Genomic DNA, 27,839 nt, shown 5'->3' on the forward strand with positions numbered 1-27,839 from the left:
AGAAGGAGAGCAGAGCGTGATATCTTTTGTGAAATCTTTCATTTAAACAGGGGGAGGCACATAAAGCAAAGCATTGAAAAAAAAACAAAAAATACGAAATGATGAACGAAGCAAAGTGCCGACCACACCGATCATCTTCTTGTTTCCTGTGATCGTAAAAAAAGAGAAGGATGGGGAGGAAAGAGAATGATGGGGAGAGAGGAGGATGGGGAGGAGAGTGGGAGGGAAGAGAGGAGGAAGGGGAGGAGGATTGGGGGGAGGGAGGAGGAAGGGGAGGAGGGGGCTAAACGCACAGCCCTCTCAACTCTCTACTATAGCAACGCGAGCAACAGTGTGGGGCACAGTGCCGGAGATAGACAACAGCGGCAGCAGATACAACACCAGCAGGTCAAGGAGACGTCATGAACAGCTGCTGTAGTTGATCGTCGGATTTACGTTGTAGCTGAGCGCAGACAAGGTTTGATAACGTTGTGGTTGAGTACTGATGAGATAGTATTCCATACATTATGGTTGTGCTTTGGTACATTGTATTGTAGCTCCAACTGGATATGTACATTGTATCGTAGCTGCAATTGGATACATGACAGCTAGATTTGGATACATGCCATTGTAACTGTAGTGTGATACATTCCAGTTTAGTTCTGGCTCGCTAAATCGTTTTGTAGATACACAGTGCAGCCCGTTGTATTGCTACAATAGGATACATTGTAGACTATTGTTGATATTAATTCAGGTTATATTAAATGTATAGTAGTGGCGTGCTGTAATTGGATAGATTGTACATCCAGTCGGATACACGATAATTGAGCTGCATTTTGATACGTCTACACTACATCATACACAGTTGTTATTTTCTGCGTCGTATTTACAATTTTGAAACATTGCTTCGTAGATAGATGTCACTGTGTTTGTCGTGATTTATACTGCATGTCTTCAGATTTTTAAAAATTAAGATACAATGTTCGGTTACATACTAATATAACGGTGAGTGTCTCCAATTGCTTGTGTGGTTATTGTGTTGTAGTTCCAATTGGAGTTCCCAGCTGGAAACGTCTTAACTGAGCGCGCCAATTCCACTGCATTAATTAGGCACGGTCTAATTAGCCCCATTGTACAGGGCGGTCCAGATGTCTTGTGACCCCCCCCCCCCCTCCCATTTAATTATCTAAAAACTGATAACAAATATTTTTTTAATGAAGTCAGGTTGATTTCAAACAAACGAATGTTGCAAAGGAGAAAACAATGTAGGGGTCAATTGGGGGGCGTGGGGGGGTCACAAGACATCTGGACCACCCTGTCCACCAGAGCAGTCAGCATTTCACTGGGATTCTCATTAATTTGCATCTCCCAATTAAACACGTGCTTAGTTGCGTCATTGTCGAACATTACATCGGAACGCGTAAACTTCGTAATTGACACGAACTATTTCGCCTTCAGATGCGCCCCCAACCATTAGGATTATAGTTCGTGGCGAAGGGAACACAGCACTGTGTTGTGTCAATTACGAAGTTTACGCGTTCCGATGTAATGTGGGTGCAGTGGTTTTACACGTCGGCTGTTGTAGCTGTAACAGTACAGCTGCACCTGCTGTTGTAGCTGTAACTTTGAAACAATTTAAGCTTTAGAGAATTGAATGGAGATGGGGGGTCACGTGACATCTGGACCACAGTGTATAACAGTCCACAAGTGCAATTGCAGCTGTGTAGAACGACTGTTATACAGCGTGGTCCAGATGTCTCGTGACCCCCCCCCCCCCCATTTAATTTTCGAAAGCTTAATACTGTATATGTTTTGTAAAGTAAGCTTTATTTAAAACAGAACTGAATATGCAAACGACCCCCCCCAAAAAAAATTGTTGGGGGTCAATTAATTTGGGGAGTCACAGGACATCTGGACCAGTCTGTTGTACAGTGGTCCTCCAATCTCCCCACCCCCACCCTCTCCTCCCCCACCCTCTCCCCCCACCCTCCCCCACCACTCTCCCCCCCCACCACCCTACCCCCCCCATCCTCCCCCCCACCCTCCCCACCCTCTCCCCCACCCTCCCCTCCCCACCCTCTCCCAGCCGCCCCCCACCCTCCCCCCACCCTCCCCCACCCCCACTGTGTGTGGATGCGACGCAGCTCGGCACGTGGAGCCGGGATAGTGGAGATGAGAGCCTCGGGATGACGTCCAGCCGAAGCGCAGGTGATGCACGCCACGCATGCCCGTGGTGCCACACACACACAGACCCCCCCCCCCCACACACACACATACCCCCCCCACACACACGTGTAGACTTCACAGACTGTAGGGGCAAGTGCTGTTAGGGGGGGGCGGCACCACGCTCGACCGCCTTTGTCTCCCTAGTGGCGATGCTTGCAATGTTTACACACCGCACCGGGTACACTGGAGTTGTCACCAGGGACAATTATTTGAACCGGACCTGAGCCTCCCTCCTAGGTCGACTCGGCCTCAATTGAGTACCTGGTGTAGCGGCGTGTAGCAAACATCGCCACTGGGGAGACAAAGGCGGTCGGGCGTGGGAGCTGGCCACCCACCCCCATGGTGTGCCGGGCCTTCATAGGGTGCCGCTCGCTAACAGCACTTGCCCCTACAGTATGTGAAGGCTACACGGGGGGAGGGGGGATCTTTGTCTTTATGTACAGTACACACGCGGACACAAACGCCGGTGACGAGCATCTGAAACCGGTGCTGGGCTTCCCCTAGGTGGACTCGGCCTCAATAAGACTCGGCCTGGTGCGCGGTGTGTAGCGGCCTTCGTCGGTGCTGCTCGCTAACAGCACTTGCCCCTACAGCCTGTGAAGGCTACACGTGTGGGGGGGGGGGTCTTTGTCTTTGTAAACGCATTGGTGTCGCGTCTGTAGAGTGGCCACGCTTATCCTGTTCGATCCGACACGTGTGTTACTGCTTACAGAGAGAGATGCATGCTGTACAGGCAAACTTGCACACTTGTAAAGCGACACCTACGCATACTATACACACAGTACTGTCTGTATTATTGTACTGCATAGCTAACAGATGCAGGTCCACGTGTGGTGTATGTTGATATACCCTGCTGCCTAGCTACTGCCGTACGTGCACGCTGGCGATTCACACAGTCATGTTCAGTAACAATTACCACGAGTAAATTAGTAGTATTTACCGTACTGTCTACAGGGTAAATGCACGTGTGCGTTCGTATTGTCGTCGCAATGGGGTATAGCCCACGTGACACGCATCGGGTGAGGGTCTGGTGAGTGGTGAATGGCCCACGAGTGTTTAGACGAGTTCCGTGTGAATGTTTTAAGTCTGTGTCCCTATTTAAGTGCGGTACCAGTTAGGCCTCGGTAAGGTAAGGTAAAAGTTAAAAGGTAAATACAACGAGCCTACCTTTACCCTACCTTTTACCCTTACCCCATACAAATTACCCGATTACAGGGTAATTACTAGGGAACTACTACACATGAAACAGGTTTATAATAATAAATGCTGGGTAGAGCGCTTTATTCATATAGAATACTCTCGATGATTCCAATTTTACACGCTTTCTTTGAACTCACTCTGTCTGTTGTTGTCGTTGTTGTCGTTATTGTTGTTGTATCCTCAAATCTTGAAACTTAATTTTAACCCACTTCCTAATGTGGTATCGACTGCAAACTTGGTATACTTAGGTCATACTGATGACAATACTATATTCTATCATAAAAAATATATGTTTTTAAACCATCTTTTTTACATGTTATGTTACGGCTTGGGTCTAATTGTCCACGCTCAACTGACGTTGGCTGTGATTGGCCACGGTCCCCTTACGCTGTGGCAAGCTTCGGGGCCACTTCCTGGAGTCGTGGAGTTCTGCCATTACTAGTACATTTCATAAAGCGTGTTTTTAATCAAGTTTGTTTTAATGTTACTTATTAAATCTAGGCCACGGACTGCGCCACGGAGCTTTTAGCGGTAAACAAGGTACCGTAGTTACCGGGTAATACTTTGCGCTACCTTTACCCTACCGGGTAATTCTTCCGAGCTACCTTTACCCTACCCTTTACCTTACCCCTTGGCATGTCGACACCTTTATCCTTTACCCTTTACCTTTACCCTTTACCTTTACCCTTTTACCCGGTAAAAAGGGTAAATTACCTTACCTTGCCGAGGTCTAGTACCAGTGTTGTGTGTCAGAAGCCACAGCAAGTCACCCACGTGCGTCGTAGAAGGGGCGGTCCAGATGTCTTGTGACTCCTACTCCCTGCCCTGCCCAATTAATTTACTCCTAAAATGTTTTTGACCTTTGTATAAATTGGGGTAACGAGACATCTGGACCACCCTGGACACTGTTGACATTAAGTACTCTCCACTGTATAGATTTTCCAGTGCATTATTGAGACATTATCAATGAGTAATGTATTATTGTTGAGTTGGGCTCGTCAACTGCTGCCAACGCTGGTTCCTTATGTCTAAATTTGCCTACAGATCCGTGTTCCTTTAGAATCGTTGTTGGTGTTTAGTTTGTTGTCCTTCCCCCGCGCCTCCGATTAGCACGGTTGGGCTACGTACGGTGCGAAAGAAGTTCAACATGCATACACACACGACTGTTATACTACCTACAGAATATTGTTTTCTGTAGTGATATAGTACGACACTGCATACATGGTCTTATTAATTACTGCTTCGGGTAGCTCAAATCATATGTGGGCATCGAGGTGTAGAGCCACCCAGTAAACGTGCCAACAACGTTGGTATGGTGGTGGGAACCGTGGGACCAAAGTTGGGCCCCAACGTTTCACATTTACCGAGTGAATTATTTTTACACGCTTTTATTAGTACACACTTTTATTTAGCTCAACTCTGTCTGTTGTTGTATCCTCAAATCTTGTAACAAATTTTTTACCCACTTCCCAATGTGGTATCGACTGCAAACTTGGTATACGTATGTCATACTGATGACAATACTTATATTCCATCATAAAAAAACATTTTAAAACATTATTTTTTATATGTTTTGTTTCGGCTTGGGTCTAATTGTCCACGGTAAATTGACATTGGTTGTAGATCACCACGGTCCCTTACGTTATGGCAAGTTTCAGGGCCACTTCCTGGAGTCGTGGAGTTCTTCCATTACTAGTATGGTACATTTCATTAAAGCGTGTTTTTAAAAACCTTTTTTAAGATGTTACTTATTTTATTTTGTGTTCTTCGTTCAGAAAATCTCGCCCGAGTCTCAATGCACCTGAGAGGCATACGATAGGATAACTTTAAACAAATGTCTAAACAGATGAATTCCTAAACCTATTTGCTCTCCTGCCACCCTATTTCCTGAATTGTTATGAAGATGTAGTATGCCTGCCTGCCCTTGCTTCATACATGCACCACAATCAAACGATTTAGCTTTTTACATTGATCCTGGATCAAAACCTTGATTTAAGTATGGGTTTCAGTCACCCACCCATGATTAATATCAGATTGTTAAGTGTAGCGAGTTAATGGTTGTTACAGCTGAGTCACCAATGACCACAAAATTAGATTTGTGTTTTCATTTAATTTGACTTATGAGCAATACATATTTCAGCTTCATTGCCATGTGATGAGCACTAACAGGACATACACATGTTTGCCCCTAAGGCTGTACGATAGGCCTAATGAAATTACTTATTTGTGCAGTTCTGAGACGTATAATTGTGGAGCTTTGCAAATGCAAAGTGGTGCACTTCTGTCCGTGAGAATTATACATAGCGATGTTGATGTTGCATTGATGAAATGTTTTAGGCAGTTGTCGCTCAGAACAGACATCGGGTCATTTTCCTAAAATGCCAGCACAAGGATGGGGAACCCACAGCAACCCATGGACTTAGTATGACCCACAACTCATTTTCATATGTCCCATGGCCACACAGAGGCTTACCCTTTCAAAAGAACCCACAAATGGCATTCGTCACTGCAAGTATCTTAGCCTCAGAAAAAGTCTGTACTAGAGGTTAATATTACCTGGCAGCAATGTTTCTAATTTGATGACACTGAGTCACCTCTACGGATGACGTCCGTGGATAGCACTATAGTGTGTTTAATGTGTCGGTGGTCAGGTTTTATGTGGCCCTCATAAGAAAATTGTTTCCCAGCCTTGTGTTAATGTATAACTTAGAGTGTGTATCGGTTATGGGTAACTAATGCAGTGCCGCTGATAAAATTGTAATGCTGCACTGCATATTTTGATGGTTTATATCACTGTACTGGTCCGATGTTTTTTTAACTTTAATTACATGTACAGCATTTTAATCTTGATTTTATTTATGCGGTTGTCACAAATTCTGAGCCTTTGCCAGGAACTAAACTCAGGTCACTGGGTTTGTAGCCCACTGCACCACTGCTGCATCTGACCTACTATCGATGCTCCATTGTAATTGGCAACATTTCAGCCTGAAGCTTGTAATCTCTGAAAGTACGATAGGTATAGGACAGGGATGGCTGTGTATTTTTAGACCAAGGCCGACTAATTGTGATCCTGTATAAGCTCTAGGTCTGAGCTTCTATTGCATTCAGAGCTGCATGCAATTGGTTCAAGCCTCAGACCAGCTCACTTTAAACTTCACACTGGAACCTGTGCTCACATTATTTCGATGCAAACCATGACCACAGACAGGCCTCTTAACGCTTGCTACCAAGTGAGATTTCAATCACAATTTGTCGTGGATAAATGGAATGATATTTATTGGTGAAACATTCTTAAATGAATAACGGCAGATGCGCGTGCAGCAGATGGGCTAATTAGATTGGTAAGGCTTACTATATAGCACCGCGACAAACAGGATTAACTGTGTGCCCTTGCAGTAGATGCCATACGGTTGCGATTTCTGTCTTACAATTAAGTAGAATGGGGCACTGAGGCCTGCATTGAAGCCATCATATGACCGTGATACTGGTAGGAACCTCCTGGTTACATCAGCCCACAGGGGATTATTGTGTCCGTCCGTCCGTCGTGCATCCAAAAATGGGAGGGGTGGGGCTGGGTGGAGAGGGGAGGGTGGGGAGGGGCTGGGTGGGGAGGGTGGGGCTGGGTGGGGGGTGGGGCTGGGTGAGGAGGGGCTGGGTGGGGAGGGGTTTGGTGGGGAGGGGCTGGGTGGGGAGGGGCTGGGTGGGGAGGGGCTGGGTGGGGAGGGGCTGGGTGGGGAGGGGCTGAGTGGGGAGGGGCTGAGTGGGGAGGGGCTGGTCACCCCGTGATGCCCTTATAAAACTCAACGTTTAAACTACTTACGCCGGCTTGTGCCCGCCCTCACAGTCGGGCATATTTGCGGAATACACCACGCCGCCCTTGACCCTGGCCATTGACCGAGCAACCCAACGTTCCTACCAGCTCACTCCGCAGGAATGTGTTGTTCTCTGAACAGTGGCGAATCGTTTAGTTGTGTTGTATTGTGGTTGCTGAGCATCGGCTACATTTTTTTACACCAAGGATGAGAGGGGTACAATCACGGATAATAAGATATGTGATGCTAGTTCCCCATATCACAGTGGACAGGAGAAGTTCTCTATAGCGATTGCAGAATGCCACTTAGATTATAGACTCAATCTGTTGTGCTTAGAAATATGTGGCGTCTGTGATTTATTGTCAGAATAATGGTGGGTTGTACTTTATTGTAACAGCCTGCCCGTGATATTTTGGCATGTTTTAATTTTGTACACTAATTATGTGAATGCATTTTTATGCTTAATAATGTATTAAAAAAAGTACATAAGCATGAAAATCGGCTGCATATAAATCAGTATAAAGTTGAGGTTAAAATAACTACGTTATTATACTGAAGGTATTTTATATAAACGGCGCAGGGATTTGAGCTTAAGGTCGTTTTGTGTTGTGTCTTAACTACAGACTATTGTGTTCATTGCTGACGTTAATAGTTACCTTTCTTGGCACCATGGCATTTCTTGGAATGATCACCACAGTGCAGGCAGGTCCAGTTCAAGGGTAAAAATTAGGTCATAATAATAATAATTGTTTTTCTACCCTTTTATCTGGCAACAAAACTGACACCTTTTTTTATAAGGAGTCATGTTTGCATTGACCACAATACCTGCGGTCGGAATGCAAACAAAAAACACAACTTTGATAATGTATGCACTGTCCTTGAAATTTATTGGTCCACACCAGAGAAAAAAAAGGTGTCAGTTTTGTTGCCAGATAAAAGGGTAAAAAAACAATTATCATATTTTGCTACTGGCAAAGGAGGTTCCAATGGTGTAAATTCGGTCATAGTTAACATCCTTCTCAGGAATTTTGCCACTCAATGGATAGCTGAAAAAATAGTCATTTTATAGGGCACAATGAATGAGGCATTTTGTCAAGGTGACTCTCACGTATGTGTCATTTTGCATCATCACCCGCCGCTACTGAACATCTGTGAAAAAGAGCTTTGCAGCTAATCGGATTCCTGCAGTATAAAGAATGATTCTGGTTCTGATCCACTGCGCGCTAAATGTCCGTGCTTCTCTTCGATTTGCGCGAGAGAAGTGGCGTAGGTAAGCGAAAGGTTATCTCTGTCTTCGCACTGATCAATCGGTCGCAGACAATTTAGTCAAGTCCATTGAGCAAGAGTCCTTAGCGCATGCCTTGGCAAGCTCCAGTGAGCGTTGCAATTTTCTTATTCCCCCGCTGAGTGTCTACTTCAGGTTGAGTCAATCGACAATGGAGTGCGTGGTCTTGCTGGCACTGGGGTGCGAGGGCATTGCCAGTCATGTGTAGATGGAGTGTGTGGTTGCCGTGGTACAAAGAGTGGGCGGTAGTGTAGTGTTGGTTAGCACACTGCGCTGCCGAGTTCGATTGACCTAGGATTTCCCTAAGTCCACTCAGCCTTAAATGCGGTGTTTAAAAATATTGGCAATGGTGTGGCGCTGGCGAGACACCATTTTATCGTGCGCCGTATCGCAGCTCGTTGACAGCACTTGCCCAAACAGCCTGTGTGGGCTATACAGGGGATCTTTGTATTTTAATTTGTCTGATAGTGAGGGGAGTTTTGACGTGATATCAGAACAGGACAGAGTTATTACTGATCTAGCTGCTGTACTGGGTTCAATGCTTTTCTATGTCAACCAGTGACCAGGTTTGTGTTGTTCTCTTTGTAAGTGAATCATTGTTTGGAAAATTGAAGTGAAAATTGAAAAAAGTGATTTTTTTTTTTAGTGAAATTGGATTAGACCTTCCAAAAAAATTATCCCGCCTGTGAACAGAATACTGTAGAACTTAATTCTTTATTCTGTATTTTGTGGAATTGGTTTATTCAGGACCCTGTGATTAAATATTAGGTTGACCATAGGATTTATTTGACAGATGCCATCCAATTAGTTATAATCAAGTTGCGACTTAAAAGCAACACAAATGATAGCAAACGACTCAAGTAGTGGATGTTGGAAGAATTAACCATTATAGTTAGAAAATCAGTACACTATTAAACTTGCACAAATGCATTTTGTTCCAAATAAGGCGAGTTATTTCTCCTAATTCTTACTAGAAAAACAATCGGTGTGACATTTGCTTTCTAACCTGGCCTGAGCATCCCCAAAGTAGGCGGTGGCTGAAATTAAAATGGTCTAAATTTAGCTTTCGATGTATCTATGGCTAACCTAACAACTAATAAGAGGAGTTGAATGTGTGTGTGTGTATGGGGAGCGGTAGTGTCATGGTTAGTGCACTGTCCTACGAGCCCGGCGACCTGAGTTCGATTCCCGCTCACAGCCAACTACGATGGCGAATATCTAAACTGGTCCTGGGCCTCCCCTAATTTGACTCGGTCTTAAAAAAATATTAGCTGTTCCAGTGTGAAAAACATCAGCACTGGGGAGACAAAGACGGCCAGGCATGGTGTTGGCTACTCCACCCCCTCATGTGCCATGCTGGCCTTTCATAGGTACTCACTAACAATACTTGCCCCAATACAGTAGTCCAATAAAGATCCTTTGTCTTTGTACGACGCACCCGTGTGCATGCTTGTGAATTGTGAGTGTCAACGGTTGGACGGACTTGTCACCTAAATTACGTTTGTGTTTGTGTTGGTCTCCAGGGAAACAAGAAGCTTGTGTTTACAGATAGCCCTGCCACCCACAGCATGTTAATGGCCAATGGCCCCTTTAGGTAGGGAGAGCCCTTAAGTTTTATGCTGAACTCCCAGTTAATGGTAATGGTGGTGGTGGTGTTTATTGAGGCACGGTCGTTTTTTTTTCTAAACCACTTGTGTATTGCACCACCTGCATAATTCATAGGCTTGTACCGTTATTGACGAAAGCACGGCAGGCAATCGAAAGTCAAATGCTCAGCCTATGAATTATGAGAAGTGCAAGTAATAATAAATTAATTGTTGAACAGGTTCACCCCTTTTGAAAAATCTCGCATTATCGATCGCAATAGATACAAAATTAACCCCGTAAAAACAAAGTTTTTCACTATAAATCCTTTATATGCGTGGCATCGGTTTTATTTTATTATTCATTTCTGTTTTTCTTGAGTAAGAGTTTCATTTTTATCACATTGGTATTTAAAATTAAATATGAAAAAAAATTTTTCCTAAAAAGTGGAAAATTTTGGAAAAACATTTTCACGAAAATAAATTGTCACGCACAACGAGTCTGTGTGCAAAATGTCAGCTCGATTGGATCACGGGAAGTGGGTTAAAAAACGACCGAAAGATTTGCACGGTCGTAAGCGCGCAAGCAAGCAAGTGAACTTAATATAAAGGATTTAAAAAAAGATTGAAGGTTGACATCGAACGGAAGTCGTGAACCCGGCTAAAGAAAGCAAATTGTGGCTGAGATTGGTTTGGCCCCCGTCATTACTAATGAGCAGATTAAAGGGGGAAATTATGTTTAAGAGACCTGTAAATATGAAACGGTATTTTTGTTGCCTATATAATGATGGTACACTGCCATTCATGTTTTTTTGTTATCGTGATGTGCACTCTGTGCTCGCTGCTAAATGAATGGCAACTGCACGCGTCATATGCAATGCGTTGAAACAACACGGGTTAACTTGACGACGAGAGAATGTGGCCAGACACAATGTAGCCTCCGTTTAGAAGCCTTCACCTGCCTGGGCACTTTTGATTTTCAACTTTTAACTTATTTTATTTTCACCTACGTGACTTTACCGAAACAACCAAAGAGTATGGACCCTTGCAGTTACAAAAACTTCAAATCTAGATCTTTTAATTTGCTTGAGGGTATTTTAAACTCCCACTTTTACCTTAGGAGACCCCTTTTTTAAATCCATAGGCGTGCCTCTCCAAAGCAAAGCTATTTTAATTGTTAGCTTTTCTTACAAGTGCTTTCCACATCTCTAAGTTATTGAGCTAATCATGGGAAAATGTGTCTGCTTTACAATTTTTATTACCGAGTGTCGCTATGCCTTCTGCTTAGTTGGCTTCATACTGGCAGTAACCTCCTGGTTACACCAGCCCACAGGGGATTATTGTGTCCGTCGTGCAGGGATGGGGCTGGGTGGGGAGGGAGGGGCTGGGTGGGGAGGGGAGGGTGGGAAGGGGCTGGGTGGGGAGGGTGGGGCTGGGTGGGGGTGAGAGGGGTGGGGCTGGGTGGGGAAGGGGCTGGTCACCCCATGGTGCCCTTGTAAACTCAACGTTTAACCTACTCACGCCGGCTTGTGCCCGCCCTCACAGTAGGGCATATTTGCGGAATACACCACGCCGCCGTTGACCCTGGCCATTGACCGAGCAACCCAACATTACTACCAGCTCCCTCCGCAGGAATGTGTTAATTACAGTAGCAGCAGCAGCTTAAATTGTGAGGTAACTCATGTGGGTCGCTGAGGTTGTTGCTGGGTGGATGGCTTGCTCTGAACTTTTATTGTCCGAGACTTGAAGCTCCTACTCGCCACTTAACCAAACAATTAAGTGCGTGCACTTATCATGGCTTGCATTACTCCGGCGTTGTAACAGAAGAAAAAGAAAAAGCGTAGCTCTTAAATGTTGCGTCCGTGTTGTCTGTATTCCGGAATGGGTTTTTTCACCGGCGCAGAAAGATTGAGGACAAAATGCCGTCGTATTACAATAATAATTACTCCCATACTCAGCTGCTGCAACACTTATACGATTGAATTGCACACAGTCTGTTGCCTGTTTATTGATTTAGACATAATAAACCCTGTTTTCTAACTCTTAGCATTCTCAGACTATTGATATTCAGAGCAACCAGGATCTTGAAAGCTGCACTTTGTGTAGTAATTTGATGTTGCACTACAGTTGTCGTGTGCGTGTTATCGTTTACAACATTACATATGGTCTGTAAATCTTACATATGGCCAGCCTGGCTGATTAACACTGCGACTACTTTTCTTTGGGTGATTAATACTCCAGTATTTATTTTACATGTATACGTTACAGAGGTATTAGTGCAAGGGCATGTCAACGCATGTTGAACAGGATATTGAATTATTAATGTTTGCACAGTATCACACTTGTTACTTTTCTAGGACAAACTACAAATGACTTGCTCAATACGTGGCAGTTAAGCCTAATCATTGACCATTAAGTTCATACTCCGTTTTCTAATTATCGTAACTGTACTATAAAAAATATGTTATCACTTTTTCATCATCTTTATACATTATCTGCCTAATGCTGGATGAACGCCTCCCCACGCCATTGCCATCCATCTGACTCCTGCACGTGAACTGATCTCATCACTCCATTTCCACATTGGTCGTGCTCTTTCACATTAAATATCTATAACAGTGTATGTTTTTGATGGTTAAACAAATGTTACATTTTGATGAAGAATGTTCACAATCTGCGTATTAACTTTATTTTTTTACTTCAAACTTTAGTGACTGCAGGAATTAATATTCTCTGGTTCTTTCGGTCAAGTCACGTAGATAGAACAAAATAATAATAATAATAATAAATAAAGTAATTAAAAATATCACGTTTCAATCGCAATACAAGCAGTCGTCATCAGGATTATTATTTTTTCTACCTACGTGACTTTACCGAAAGAACCATAAAATATGCGTATGAACTCTTACGTGTGATATTTGAATGAGAGACGTGGACACCGACTTAAAATGCAACAAAGTTGAAAAGTGTGCGAATAAGTATGAAGAGATGCAGGCTTGCAATTACACAGAGACAATTTGTGAAAACGCATGAATCGATGAACAAACAAAAATCAGAAATGCCTTGTTGACCGTTGAGCATAGTAAGGAGGCTCATCGCGAGTAGGATGATGGCCAATGGACAAAGACGGATGATAGATTGGCAGCCAAAGTAGGGATTGCACAGTTGATGTACGTGTGTTGAACTTCTTTCATACCATACCTTGACTGTGCTAAAGGGAGTTGATGCGCAGGAGCGAGATAGATTTTGGCACTGCTGTAATTAATTCAAAACTTAAGTAAATGAATTACAAGCACAATGTAGAAACAATGCCATATAAATGAAATGTATCACTCTAACTTGCTGTTGGAAGAATTTTCAGGTTAATTATTCAACCCTAAACCACATAAATGAAAAAAACATTGCATTTTTTAGGTTCTATATCGTCCTTTCTACTTTCCCTACTATGAAATTTATCATGTGCATATATATTTTTGGAGCATATGGGGTCATGCTAATTGTATATGTGAAGTATTGGAAAATGACGGCAGGAAACTCCTTGACGGGAACACACTTCTTTTATTAAATCTTGACTTGTAACAATACAACGCGTGGCCTCTCTTCTTCACAATGCGCTTCTCTTGACTCTGGATTCTGTGCTGCCGGCTCTCTGTGCCTCGTGTAGACTCCGCGCCTCGGCTACACTCCTCTCTCGCCTCGTGTAGACTCTGCGCCTCTGCTACACTCTCCACTCGCCTCGTGTAGACTTTGCATCTCTCTCTCTGGCTACACCGTATGCATACTCGGCTCGTGTAGACCTTCCTCTCTCTCTGGCTACACCGTATGCATACTCGGCTCGTGTAGACCGTTCTCTCTCGCTGGCTACACACTATACATTACTCAGCTCGTGTAGACCGTTCTCTCTCGCTGGCTACACACTATACATTACTCAGCTCGTGTAGACCGTTCTCTCTCGCTGGCTACACACTATACATTACTCAGCTCGTGTAGACCGTTCTCTCTCGCTGGCTACACACTATACATTACTCAGCTCGTGTAGACCGTTCTCTCTCGCTGGCTACACACTTATACCTTACTCTCCTCTACTTTCCATTACTCTCCATTACTCTCCATTACTCTCCTCTCCGGGCTCTATCTCTGCACCTTCGTCTTCATTCTTAGATGGTTCCACTTCTGCCCCTGCTCCTCTGTGCATCACCTTATATACCCCTTCTTCCCGGGAGACGGAGCGGATGCGGACCTCAACGTCGGCACCGCTCCTCAGTTACCCAATCCCCACGCGCTATCCCTACGATCCGGTTCCGCTCAGCGCGTGTTTCCACTCCCCGACCAATCACACCGCGCTGCTACCCGATCACTCCCTCTGGGCGCGTCACCGGCACACAGCCAATCAGCAGCACTACCCCCACCCGCGCACTGACGCCTGCTCCTCCCCGTCAGCGCGCGTCACCACACACACACCCGTACATACGCGCTGGCACACGACATATACACCCAGCGCGTATCACCACTACATCACCCCCTCCCACATAGCTCGCAGCCGGCCCGGCTGCTAACAACAACCAACCGCGACGATAAAACGACAACCAACAAAAAAAAACCCCGTAACCCCCCGAGTGTGCCCCGTAACATAACACAACAACAACAACAACAAGAATAACTATGTACAGATTGACAATGAACCCGAAAAGTCAACAATAACACGATACGAGCAAATTCGAAACGAACGCGCCCCACGTCCCTGCGACTACACGCAGTGACGAGGCGCTCCAACTGCCCCGACTCCTCACGAGGCAGGTCATGCAAAGTAGCACGACCTGGCTCGAGTCCGTCTGGCTGGTCCATCGTATGGGGCGGGACACTGACGACCGTCCGGCGGTTCCGGCTGCTCCAGACGGCGCGGAACGGGCCTGAAAGGGCCGGCCCCGCCGCGGAGATCCGGCCGCCGGTGATCGGCAGCTGTCAGTTCCGAGACACCTGGGAGCAGATCAGGCGAAAATACGTGTGGATCAGGCAGAGACATTTCCCCCTCTGGGTCGCCGGTCACGTCACACGCCCGGCCATCACGACACAAGGGGAGGCCATATGGAGGCGAAAACGGTTTCAGTCGGGAGGGGTGAACGTACCACCGGCGCTTTCCCCACTTTATCTGAACGCACTGGGGCCGTGCAACGCGCACGACCTCCACGGGTCCCCTCCACGGTCTCAACAATTTAGGCGACGTAGCCAAGGGTGCCTGAGGGCAATGCAGCCAGGCCCTGTCACCTGGTTTCCATTCGTGCATGGACACCTTCCGTGCCCGCAACCGTTCATTAGCAATTTGGCGAGCCCGCGAATTAAGCCGCGCGGCCTCCCTCGCCTCTGTCAGCTTGTGAATATTAAACTTAATATGTTCTGCCAAATTAGAATTAGTTCGTGGAGCGGACAGGCCAAGTTGCGTTTCTATTGGCGGGTCAGCTTCCCGACCGTACATCAAATAGAATGGGGAAAACCCCGTAGCTGCATGGGGGGCCATTCTATACGCGGCAAGGACTCCCGGGACCTGCAGGTCCCAATCTACATGTGCCTCGCACACCTGCTGGCACAGCATGGAAGTCAAGGTTTTGTGGAGTCTCTCCACCATCCCGTCAGTCTGCGGGTGGTACGGGGAGGTACGCACCTTCTTGGTACCCAACAGATCGCACACCTCTTGCAACAATTTACTCGAAAAATTTTTACCTTGGTCGGTCAGCAGGCGTTCGGGAGCCCCCTTGTCCAGGACATAGCCCTGGACGAAGGCATCCGTCACAGCCGCTGCCGACTGGTTAGCGAGAGGCCACGCCATAGGCCATCGGGTAAAGTATTCGACCCCCACTAACAAATATTTATTCCCTCTCGGCGTGACTGGGAAGGGCCCCAAAATATCGAGTGCAACGAGCTCGTTGGTACGCGAGACCTGAATAGATTGCAGCGGTGGATTAGCTGCCACGGCCGGTGGTTTACGCCTGGCGCACTCAACGCACCCCTTCAGAATATGCACCACATCACTTCCCATTCCCGGCCAGTAATAGTCACGCTGAAGCAGGGCAAGCGTCTTGTTAACTCCCAAGTGCAAGAGGCGTTCGTGTGCCGCCAAGACAACCCTCCCCCTCACAGCGGAAGGCACCACGAGTGCGTTCCGCCGGGACAAACTGTCCCATTTCAATAACACGCCCCGCTCAAGTACATAGGAGCCGGTACGCTCCTGGTCCCCCTCGGGACCCCCAACCTTGCGGCGCAATGCTAGTAGCGAGCTGTCCGCCATCTGGAGGCGGCCCCATTCGCTGAGCGACAGCGAGAGCAGCGAGTCCCGACCCTGAGAGGCAGTGGAATCATCCCCGATCGGTGCGCCCGCTGTCGCAGCCAGTGCCCCCATCTCCCCCGCAAGCGTCGGTTTACAGCGCGCCGATCCCGACAAACACGCGCATTCATCACAAGGCAACAACCGCGACAAGCAATCGGCATTCGTGTGTCGCAACCCCTTACGGTACGTAGTCGTAAACTGATAGTCCTGGAGGACTTCCAACCAACGCGACAACTGGCCCGAGGGCTGGGCGACCCTCAATGAATACTGTAGCGCCGCGTGGTCCGTTCGGACTGTAAAGTGACGACCATAAAGATATGGCCTAAACTGCTGCACAAAAAAAACAATGGCAAGCAGCTCGCGACGGGTGACACAGTAGCGCTGCTCCGCCGGAGACAACACCCTACTACCGTAGGCGACAACTCTTTCGACACCCCCAACGACTTGGGATAGCACCCCCCCAATGCCCGTGTTGCTAGCATCCGTGTCCAGCAAAAAGGGACTGGCAAAATCGGGATAACACAAGGGTGGGGCACCCACCAAGGCGTCCCGGAGGGAGCAAAACGCGGCCTCCTCCTCCGGTCCCCATTTGAACTTCACTCCCTTCGCCGTTAGAGCGTGCAAGGGTTTTGCAATAGTGGCGAAGTGCTCAACGAACCGCCGATAATAAGAAGCAAACCCGATGAAACTACGCACGTCGGAAACGGACGTAGGTGTCGGCCACGAACCGACACAATCCGTCTTCGCGGGATCGGTGGAGATCCCCGAAGAATCGACAATGTGACCCAAGTATCTAACGGACCTACGAAGGAGGTGACATTTGGCCGGTTTAAATTTCAACTTAGCCGATCGCATTCGCAAGAACACCCCTCTCAATCGCCGGAGGTGTTCCTCAAACGTTTTACTGAAAACAATGACATCGTCCATATAAATCAAGCATGTATCCCACTGCAAGCCCGACAAAACCAGCTCCATAAGTCGCTGAAACGTCGCTGGAGAGGAGTGAAGTCCCATGGGTAACCGGTTAAACTGGAACAGCCCCCCTGGAGTCCGAAATGCTGTCTTAGGTTTCGACTCTTCGTCGAGCGGCAACTGCCAAAACCCCGATAACAAATCAAGAGTCGAAAAATATCGCGCACCAGACAATGCATCGAGGGACTCATCCATCCTGGGGAGCGGATACGCGTCAGCCACAGAGATCTTATTCAGGCGACGGAAATCAACGCAGAATCGCAGGGACCCGTCCTGCTTCTTAACCAGCACAATAGGCGCTCCCCACGGGCTAGAGGAGGGCGAAATAATATCGGCTTCTAGCATATCGTTAACAGCCGACTGAACATGTTCCTTCTCCACGGGACTCAGTCGGAAGGGATTTAGCCTGACCGGCGCCGCATCGCCCGTTTCAATGTGATGGTGCAACAAATCCGTGCACCCAATGTCATACTTATGTTTACTGAATACATCAGAGAATTCAATGAGCAACTCGCGCAGCGCACCCAACTGCGCCGCCGACAAATCGTCCGAGGCGGCACATAACGAATGGACCCACTCAAGGTCTTCCCTTGGCTCAACGTTCCGCGCGGGGCTCGAGCCCACCTGCGCAACCAACCCATCATCCCCAGGGACCTGCGCCGCGTGAGCCAGCACGGTGCCCTGCGGAATGACAGCTGGTCGCGACCCCGCGTTCAAAACCATCACAAACGGATCCCTGTCAGCCCGCACCAAAGTGTGAGCCACCGATAAATCAAGACCCCCGACAGCCTTGTTAGAAGGACCCAAAAGCATACTCTGTCCCGAAGCCTCCCTCACCCATGGTTTCCGCAACCGGAGGGGAATCAACATCTGTGAACCCGGGGGCACTTGCACTGTCTGCGTCGCCACCGCTTGTATCGTAGCGCACGCCGTCCGAATGTCAGTAGGGCCCGTCAAAAATGAAATCCGGCGACCCGATGGCAGTTCAATGCATCGTTGATCGATAAGAATTTTAATGGGCATTTTAGCCAAAAAGTCAGTGCCCAAAAGACACGGAACTGCCAAAGAAGACGAAACGAAAACGGGTCCCGACAATTTGATATCTCCAATGCAAATGGACGCCCTAACCTGACCGATAATGCCCAACGATCCCCCATTAGCGGCGTAAAATGGCACATCCACTGGAAGCAGCGGACGACATTGGACCGGAAGAATATTATAAATGAGGTCCGATATAATAGTTGCCGATGCCCCCGTGTCCACTAACACCCTAATCTCAACCCCATCAATAGATCCCGTAACAACGGACGAACCCGCCGAAGCAGCCACAATTCTATGCCCCAATTCCGCCCATTCAATGTCTCCCTGGTCCCGGCCGAACCCCCCTCGCCGAACCGAATCCCCGAACCTTAACCGGCCCTCCTCCGCCGCAACGCGGCGTCCCATGTGTGCCGAATAAACAGGCCGAGCGTGTGAGGTGCCGCGACTTGCCGGGGATTGTAGAGATGACTTGGGCTCTCGGTCGTCGTCCAGCCGAGCTCCCATGGCGCGCTGCCGCGGAGCGCGGCACCCGGACGCCACGTGGCCCCGGAGGCCGCAGTTATAGCACGTGACGAGGGTCGGAGTAGATCTTGGTTGCTCCGACTTTCGGCCCGATCGCAGAGGCGACCGGGCCCCCGGCCTCCAGTCCCCTGGTCGTCCCGTGGCGAACGCCTCCTCTCGTGGGCTGACGACTTGGGGTTCGGCGACCACCAAACCCGGGGCTGCGACGACAGCAGCGTTGCAACCAACGCCTTGCTTCCGTTGTAGGGCCTCGTGCGCTTGAATACTCGTGGCGACTCTCAAAGAAGAAATATCAATCTCGTCAGCTGTGTTGATAGGGACCCCCAGGTCCTGCGCCAACTTGAGCAGCTGCTCCAAAACCATCGCGTCTTGGCCCTCCTCGTCCATCCGAGGGAACGCAGCATCAGCAAGAGCCAGCAACGCCGTGCGATAGGCCAGCGCGGTCTCCGTGGCCGCTTTCCGTCTTGCGTAGAACTGATGGCGGCACGTAGAGGGAGGCCCGTAGACCCTGGCCAACAAACCCAGCGCATCCTTCAGCGTGGAGCGGTCCGACTTCCGTGCAGCCCTGAAGGCCGCGAGCGCATCGTCGTCCAGCATGGCGGGCAATGCCCGCAGCGCCGTAGCATCGGACCACGCTGACATCTCTTGATGCGCCAAAAACCTTCGCTGAAATTGGCCCCAGTCTCCGCCTTCCGCCTTGAAGGCTGACAACGTGGGCAGGCGCTGCTGAAAAATGAAGTCATCCGCCTCGTGGTTCCTCTCCGCCTGTCCGTCGGTGTCTAAGATGGCGGCTCCAGCAGCAGACGTAAGATGGCGGACCCCCTCGCGCGCTGATGACGTCGATGCGCGCGCTTGGGAACCCACCACCACGTGGCGCTCGCCGTTCCCGCCAAAAGTAGGCCCAGGCGCAATGGCGGGAATCCCCCATTCGTTTTGGCGGGAATCTGCGGGGCGACCTTGTAAAATGTCCCCCACCGTCCCCGCTCCTCCCGACGAGCTGATCTCCGCCAAGATGGACGCGGCGGCGAGCAGCAGCTCCGCCAGTCGGGAGTGCGCCTCACGAAGCCCGGCGTCTGTCCCCGGTCGCTCGGCCGGCGCCGTCGACGGACCCTGCAGCGTGGGCAAGTCCTCTTCCTCACCCCCCGCCACCAGCGGCCCCGAGTCGTCCAGGTCTTCCTCGCGGTCAATCCCGTGGGTCCTACGGGTCTTCCTCGTCTCCATACTTGGAAGCCCGTTTCACTTCTGACGCCAGATGAAGTATTGGAAAATGACGGCAGGAAACTCCTTGACGGGAACACACTTCTTTTATTAAATCTTGACTTGTAACAATACAACGCGTGGCCTCTCTTCTTCACAATGCGCTTCTCTTGACTCTGGATTCTGTGCTGCCGGCTCTCTGTGCCTCGTGTAGACTCCGCGCCTCGGCTACACTCCTCTCTCGCCTCGTGTAGACTCTGCGCCTCTGCTACACTCTCCACTCGCCTCGTGTAGACTTTGCATCTCTCTCTCTGGCTACACCGTATGCATACTCGGCTCGTGTAGACCTTCCTCTCTCTCTGGCTACACCGTATGCATACTCGGCTCGTGTAGACCGTTCTCTCTCGCTGGCTACACACTATACATTACTCAGCTCGTGTAGACCGTTCTCTCTCGCTGGCTACACACTATACATTACTCAGCTCGTGTAGACCGTTCTCTCTCGCTGGCTACACACTATACATTACTCAGCTCGTGTAGACCGTTCTCTCTCGCTGGCTACACACTATACATTACTCAGCTCGTGTAGACCGTTCTCTCTCGCTGGCTACACACTTATACCTTACTCTCCTCTACTCTCCATTACTCTCCATTACTCTCCATTACTCTCCTCTCCGGGCTCTATCTCTGCACCTTCGTCTTCATTCTTAGATGGTTCCACTTCTGCCCCTGCTCCTCTGTGCATCACCTTATATACCCCTTCTTCCCGGGAGACGGAGCGGATGCGGACCTCAACGTCGGCACCGCTCCTCAGTTACCCAATCCCCACGCGCTATCCCTACGATCCGGTTCCGCTCAGCGCGTGTTTCCACTCCCCGACCAATCACACCGCGCTGCTACCCGATCACTCCCTCTGGGCGCGTCACCGGCACACAGCCAATCAGCAGCACTACCCCCACCCGCGCACTGACGCCTGCTCCTCCCCGTCAGCGCGCGTCACCACACACACACCCGTACATACGCGCTGGCACACGACATATACACCCAGCGCGTATCACCACTACATATGTACAAGAACTGACCCCTCTGCCATGCTGTCTTGTTGTTTTATGCTTAGACGCGTCGTCATGGCCAGGGCGCCGCAGCATTGTGGGGTCAGCTCGGGGTCACCTGGCGATGAAGAGTGGCCGTAAGCCTCCCATCAGCCTGACATCACCCTCTCTGCGTCGTTTTTACTTTTTGTTCATATTGGCGGTGGAAAATAAAATCATAATGAGGCACAAAGTTTAGTAATAGGTTTTTACCCTTTCAACTGGTACAAAAACTGACACCTTTATACAAGGTATCATGTTTGCAATAACCACAACACAAGCAGTTAAAATGCAAACAAAAAGAAACAACTCTGATGATGATAATGATATGCATTGTCCTTGAAGTTGATTGGTCCATACCCGAGACAGCTTTTCTTAGAGCCTAGTCTCCATTGGTGTTGGACCAGATGATGTCAAAAGGCGTACAACTCAAAGACAGCGCACTATCAGAGTATTGAGAGCTCGGGGTAAGCATTTACACTATGAGACCTCCTTTACCAGTGGCAAAATATAGTAATAGGTTTTTACCCTTTCAACTGGTACAAAAACTGACACCTTGTGAGTAGGCACAAAGTTGTTTACCTCTAAGCCACTTTTGTCAGCCCTCTGCTGGACAAGGGCCTCATCCACTCGAGCGGCGCCACGGTGACGAGATGTTAAACAGCTCGCCAGGTATACATGAGGTTGTGGTTTCGATTCCGACCCTGACGCCTGTATATCAGGAGTTTGCATGCCCTCTCCCTGTGGTTGCGTGGATTTTTCTCCGGTCCTCCAGTTTTTTCCTCCACATTTAGATTCAATATGCGGTTTAGAGTATTTGGCTGCTATAAATGTCCACACGATAAGCCACTTCGTTGAGCTTTCATTTGTGGCCAAGTCGCTTCTGAAAAAGAGCTACATAGCTCGGTGGGCCATACCTGGTAAAATACAACTAGTTCAGTTAAGTTCGTGGGTTTTGTGGATTGTTTGACCGTACTTGAGCAATACAACAATGGGTTTTTCTGCATTGCCCTCTGCTGACAAGGTAGCCCTGCAGCAGCCTACAATATCTGTCTCATGGATGGTAGTGGGCCATCCACGCAAAAATCCTGGCTCAACCCTGCTTAGCGTCTCAGTTTTGACAAGATCTGGTGCATTCCAGGTGATACGAAAGACCAGATAGCAGTGTCAGAATGCAAAGCTGTCATCTCTTGGTTTTCAGTTTGAGTGATTAGTTACACGGATGATCGCGTTTATCCAGTTAGACCATCTATTTTACAAGGGAGATCCGTGGTACTTGAGTACAGCAGCAAACTAAAGACAAAAAACATCAAGATGTTCACCTTGACCTCAGATGTTGTATGCACCTTGATGTACAGTTGGAACACCTGTGTACTGCGTGCATAATCACAGGATATGGTGTTCCAATCCGACATTCATCATGGTTAAAGATTTGCCATTTAAAACAAACTTCCAAATGAAACTTATTTATAAAAATGTTATATACCACTCTCTTCACTCAATGACACTGCAACCTAAGTTCAAAAACCGCATTGTTACCTTATTTTTAAATCGTGTATTTATAGTCACGTTCCGTTTCCTTTGTGCAGTGAAAGGTACACCGCTATTTCCACCATGCGGTATAGCTGCCAAATTCACAGCCAACAAAGCAATGAGCCTATCATTTATCCGTTCACCTGGAAAACGTCCTTATTCAAGGCACACCGTGTATTCTCCTAATTGTGTGAGAGACTGCCAGATCCACTGCACGCATGTTTTAAATATTGCCCATCGTACGAGTAATCCTGCCGTGCTGTAATGCTAAGCACACCGAGATCTGCAATCTGGAGGCCATCGGGGTCGATCTCCTGGCACGGCAGTTGAAATAACGAGCAAGTTTCTTAATCCCCCCCCCCCCAACCACTTGTCCACCCAGCAATATGAGTAGAGACACCGCAGACGATTGGCAGATCGCGTGTGGGTGGGATAAAGTGTGGGTACTCTCACCCTCTTTCAAAATGTCTTGCTAGCATGAAAGAATAGACCAAAATACTCCTCATAGTGGGTGTCTAGAACTCACTCTAGTGGAGGCTCATATCAGCAGTGATGTGAGCAAGATTTATTAATTTATTTTACCAGGTAAGGCCCACTGAGCTATATATCTCCTTTTTCAGAAACGACCTGGCCACAAATGATAGCTCAACGAAGTGGCTTATGACATGGATATTTATAGCAGCCTAATACTGCAAATGCATGTTTCTAAATGTGGAGGGGAAAACTTTAGGACCCAGAGAAAAATCCACGCAACCACGGGGAAAACATGCAGACTCCAAATATTCTGGGTCAGGGTCGAATCCAGGACCTCCTGTATGCCAGGCGAGGTAGTTAACATCTCGCCACTGTGGCAGCGTTATTAACAAATGTATTGGTGTTTTTTGTTGTTGATAGTGTTTGGAATGTTGTCTCACACGGGTGGGTTTGTATTGGTTCAGGTTTCCCTGCATGTAATGTAACCTACGGTGGTGATGCCTGTGGTGTTCCCTTTGTGTTCCATGGAGCAGCATTTTGCCCTGGCTCTTCCAGCAGAATTGCGAGCCAGATGATGATCGAGGACCAAATGACGTCGCATTACAACCGCATCTCTTCAGCCAAAGGTAGCAGAATCTTTTGTGTGTGTGTCTGTGTGAGCGTGAGTGCCTGCAGGGTGGTGGCACGGTGGTTAACCCACAGTGCGACACACCGGGCAGTACAAGTTGGATTCCCAGCCATGGCTAACATCAGTGGCAAGTCGTATCTGAACCAGTCCTGGGCCTCCTCTAAGTGCCTTACATTAGTGCAGATGTAGTGTGTCAACATGAGCACTGGAAAGAAAAAGGTGGACTGGCTTGGTTGTGGTTCCACCACCTCGTCATATGACATGCCAGCCTTAATGGGTACTTGCTAACAAGAATCTGTTGAGGCTATACGGAGGGTCCTTTTATGTGAAGTTGCAGTGGCAACCTAAGTTTGATTCCCTGCCCACAGATAACTGGCAAGTGGCACATAAATCTCCTGGATCTCTCCTAGGTCAACTCGGCCTTTAAATAAGTACCCGCTGAAACACTGGAAAGTCTTAAGTAGGCCACGCAAGGTAGTGGCCACACCACCTCATAATGTGCTCTACACCAGCCTTAGTAGGTGCTCCCCGAATAGAATTTGCAATTGTGGACTCTTATGGTGAAATATTCTTAGGTTTTTTCGGTAAAGTCACGTAGGTAAAAACATTAAAATTAATAAAAGTAAAATAAAATAAAAATCACTACGTGACTTTACCGAAAAAACATAAGAATATGAATCCTTGCAGTCACGAAAGCTTCAAATCTAGAATCTTATGGTGAAAGTTTGGATTTTTGTCTTGGTGTGTTTGTGTGTGTGTGGAGAGCGGAAGTGTAGCGGTTAGCGCGCTGCGCTACGAACCCAGCCACCCGGGTTCGATTCCCGCTCATGGCCAACATCAGTAACAATTATTAGACTCAGCCTAAAATGAGTACCTGGTGCGGTGTGTAAACATTACCACTAGGGAGACAAAGGCGGCCGGGCGTTGTGCTGGCCACCCACCCCCTTGTGTGCCATGCCGGCCTTCATAGGTGCTCGCTAACAGCACTTGCCCCAACAGTCTATTAAGGCTATACGGCGGATCTTTGTCTTTTGTGTTACAATTGTGGAGAGTGGTTTGTACGCTGCGCTACGAACTCTACTCGGCTTAATAGATGCTCAGTAACAGCACTTTTCCCCATAAGCTGTACACCATAAATGGGGCATGTTTGTCTTCTCATGTTGTGCCCCTGTAATTGTTTTGCAGTCCATTAACTCCCACGTTCCTTTCTGCAGTCTATTGATCTCTAATTTAATGTTTTGCTCAAATGATTTGAAACCTTAGGCCGGCGTCTTAGTCCAGCGTCGCCGGCACATTCGAGCGAGTGGTATTTATTAAATGTCAAATCGCTCGTGGTGGAGTTTGAGAGTGGGCGCCACTGTGTGTACCAGCATATCCGATGATTACTTTTTAACAACCGTTTCCAATGCAGACCGAGCAATCATGGGCTGTATTAAGAGCGGCTCAGCTTGACTCGATTATTGTTGTTCCAATGCTGCACAGCAGCACATTTTCATGGGCTCGTTACCTCACTCCATTTCCCCAGCCCCCCTCCCTTCTATACGCGGCAGGAGGGCAGCGATCGTAAACATGTCCTTATTTTTAACAAGAATGAATAAATTCTTGTCGAAGGTTATGCTATGCCAAGCACATTTACATTTTCGGTGGAATAGTCTATGCATTTTCTTTGCATAAAAACCCACATCCTGGAAGTTGAACGTCTCTTCTGTAGCTTACCCCGAGCTCTCATACTCTGATGGTGCATTGTCTTTGAGTTGTGCGCCTTTTGGCGTCATCTAGTCCAACACCATGTGAGACTAGGCTCTAAGGAAAGCTGTCTCTGGTGTGGACCAATCAACTTCAAGGACCATGTGAGACTAGGCTCTAAGGAAAGCTGTCTCGGGTGTGGACCAATCAACTTCAAGGACCATGTGAGACTAGGCTCTAAGGAAAGCTGTCTCGGGTGTGGACCAATCAACTTCAAGGACAGTGCATACATTATCAGAGTTATGTTTTTTGTTTGCATTATGACTGCAGGTATTGTGGTCTATGTAAACATGACTCCTTGTAAAAAAGGTGTCAGTTTTGTTGCCAGATAGAAGGGTAAAAAAATCAATTATCACGTTTTTGGGTTGTGACACGTGGTGTCAATCACGGTGTCAGACGTTTCGCTCTACGTCCTGGGAGCTTCTGTGTTCTGCTTTGATCAAGTGACATCATGACTGGACCCGAGGGTGGCCCAAGTGAAAGCGTGCAGCTCCCTGTAATCGTGGGAGTCATTTGAACTAGCTAAATTGAGGATTGCCGTCTGGTTGATTTTGCCGGGAAGTTTCATATTGGGAGTCCGAGCGGAGCCCTATTGCCCAGCAACTCTTTTCGTTGATTGTATAAGTGTAGAGGAGTAGAGGAGCGTAGTGGCGTCGTGTGCGCTGTCCAGTGCGATGACGTCACGGGACGTGGGGTCACGCGCGCTGGACAGTGCACATGACGTCACGTCTCCTAGGGTACTTAAGGGATACCCCGTGACGTAAGCGGGGTCACTGTGGGAACGGGTAAAGTAAACAGGGTGAAGAGGGAACCAGGGGTAGAGAGAGGGATCGTATAGGGAGTCTGGGGAGAAGCCGGTGGTAGCCGTAGAGGTGCTTCTCTCTCCGGTCTGTGGAGTCGGCGGAGTCCACGATCCGACACGACGAGAGAGAGAGACCGGAGCTAGCCGGCAGGGACCCGGACTCAGAGTAGGACCCCGAGCCCCTGGGAGTTGTGTACCCTGTGGAATATTGTAACAGCTTTAATAAACCCTGGCAGAAGCCCTTAACTTACCTCCGTCTACGAGTACGTCCGTCGGAACTACTCAGCATGGTACAAGCGCTACATGCAACAATGACTTTCCAGATGGGTACCTAGCATGTGTTCTCTTCGTGATCTACCAATACTGCCTCTTACGTTGTATCCGCATCTCCGATTAGCATGGTTGGCTACGTACGGTGCGAAAGAAGTTCAACATACATACTCTAAAGGTTTCTTGATTACCGGCACACACCACCGCACCCGGATGTACATGCACGAGGCACCACCTCTGAGCGTGTCCGTTTAATGGTGGCGTGATGTCGTGTTCTCTCACAACAGCGGCTGTCGATTCGTCTCTGCCCAAGAGCCTACTGACTAGCGTGAAATGTAAGTACCATTACAGGAATGAACAAGGGCGGATGTGGGTATTCCTCATCGCAATGTGGCTCGGATGTCAATGTAGTGCACTCGCAGATCAGGTGTTAACCACTAATCGGATTTAGTTTGAAAGCGGCAATTATATTTTGTATTTTCTTTCCCCATTAAACAACTTTAGGAAGTGCTGCACTCAGAAGTGCTCGGTGCAGTGCTCGTATTTCATTATCGACAAATGAAGTGCTTGATGTAATGGAATCGGCCCTGGGATTGTTTAACAGTCCCCAGTATTGGGTACTGTGACTGTTGTCCAGGTGGTGGATTCATAATTACACTTTGCACGTTAAATAGATGACTCGCTGTGGGAAGCACTGGCACCGTGGTTGTTTATACCCAGTAGCTAGCACAATCTGGTGTGTTTGCAATGTTATTCATTTGCACTCTATCCAATATTGTGTATTGCCACTGGCAGAACTCATGGCATTTAGAGGAAGAACGCTTTCCAGTAACAATCTGGTAAAACATTATTTGTTTGGCGAGCCTGACTGCTGACGAGATCCTTAATATTGAAGTCTGTCCTTAAGTTTCTATCCATTAAACATGATTCCACAAGGCCATTAATAACATTTCTTAGACACTCAAACAAAACATATTTTTCAGATCTGTAATAAAGGTTGAATTCTTCATTTAAAATTTTCCAATTTTAGCCTTTGAGTAATCTGCCCTCCTAATTAGCTTCAGTGGAGTCATCTGTACACTCTGCAATTATTAACGTCTGTTAGTTATCAAAACATGTGTTCAACAAAATGAATATGAGACCCCATTGGTTCACA

At 48.0% G+C, this 27,839-nt stretch overlaps 1 protein-coding gene across 4 annotated transcripts in view; it reads left to right on the plus strand.

The window, feature by feature from the left end:
- Positions 1 to 300: 300 nt before the first annotated feature.
- LOC144723625 (uncharacterized) overlaps positions 301 to 27,839 on the plus strand; it is a 31,105-nt gene continuing 3,566 nt past the window's right edge. Inside the window, exons 1-5 of one of the 4 annotated variants that reach the window (XM_078602503.1) lie at positions 305 to 457; positions 2,124 to 2,187; positions 21,257 to 21,328; positions 23,771 to 23,863; positions 26,971 to 27,018. In XM_078602503.1, coding sequence (XP_078458629.1) covers positions 2,166 to 2,187; positions 21,257 to 21,328; positions 23,771 to 23,863; positions 26,971 to 27,018 — 235 coding nt within the window. In that variant the 5' untranslated portion in view covers positions 305 to 457; positions 2,124 to 2,165. Of the gene's footprint in view, positions 458 to 2,089; positions 2,188 to 21,256; positions 21,329 to 23,770; positions 23,864 to 26,970; positions 27,019 to 27,839 lie in introns of those variants that run through there. The other 3 variants (XM_078602504.1, XM_078602502.1, XM_078602505.1) reach the window with 3 other exon arrangements.

Source organism: Lampetra planeri, chromosome 18, assembly GCF_965212315.1.
Source record: "Lampetra planeri chromosome 18, kcLamPlan1.2.h2, whole genome shotgun sequence".
Taxonomy (NCBI): domain Eukaryota; kingdom Metazoa; phylum Chordata; class Hyperoartia; order Petromyzontiformes; family Petromyzontidae; genus Lampetra; species Lampetra planeri.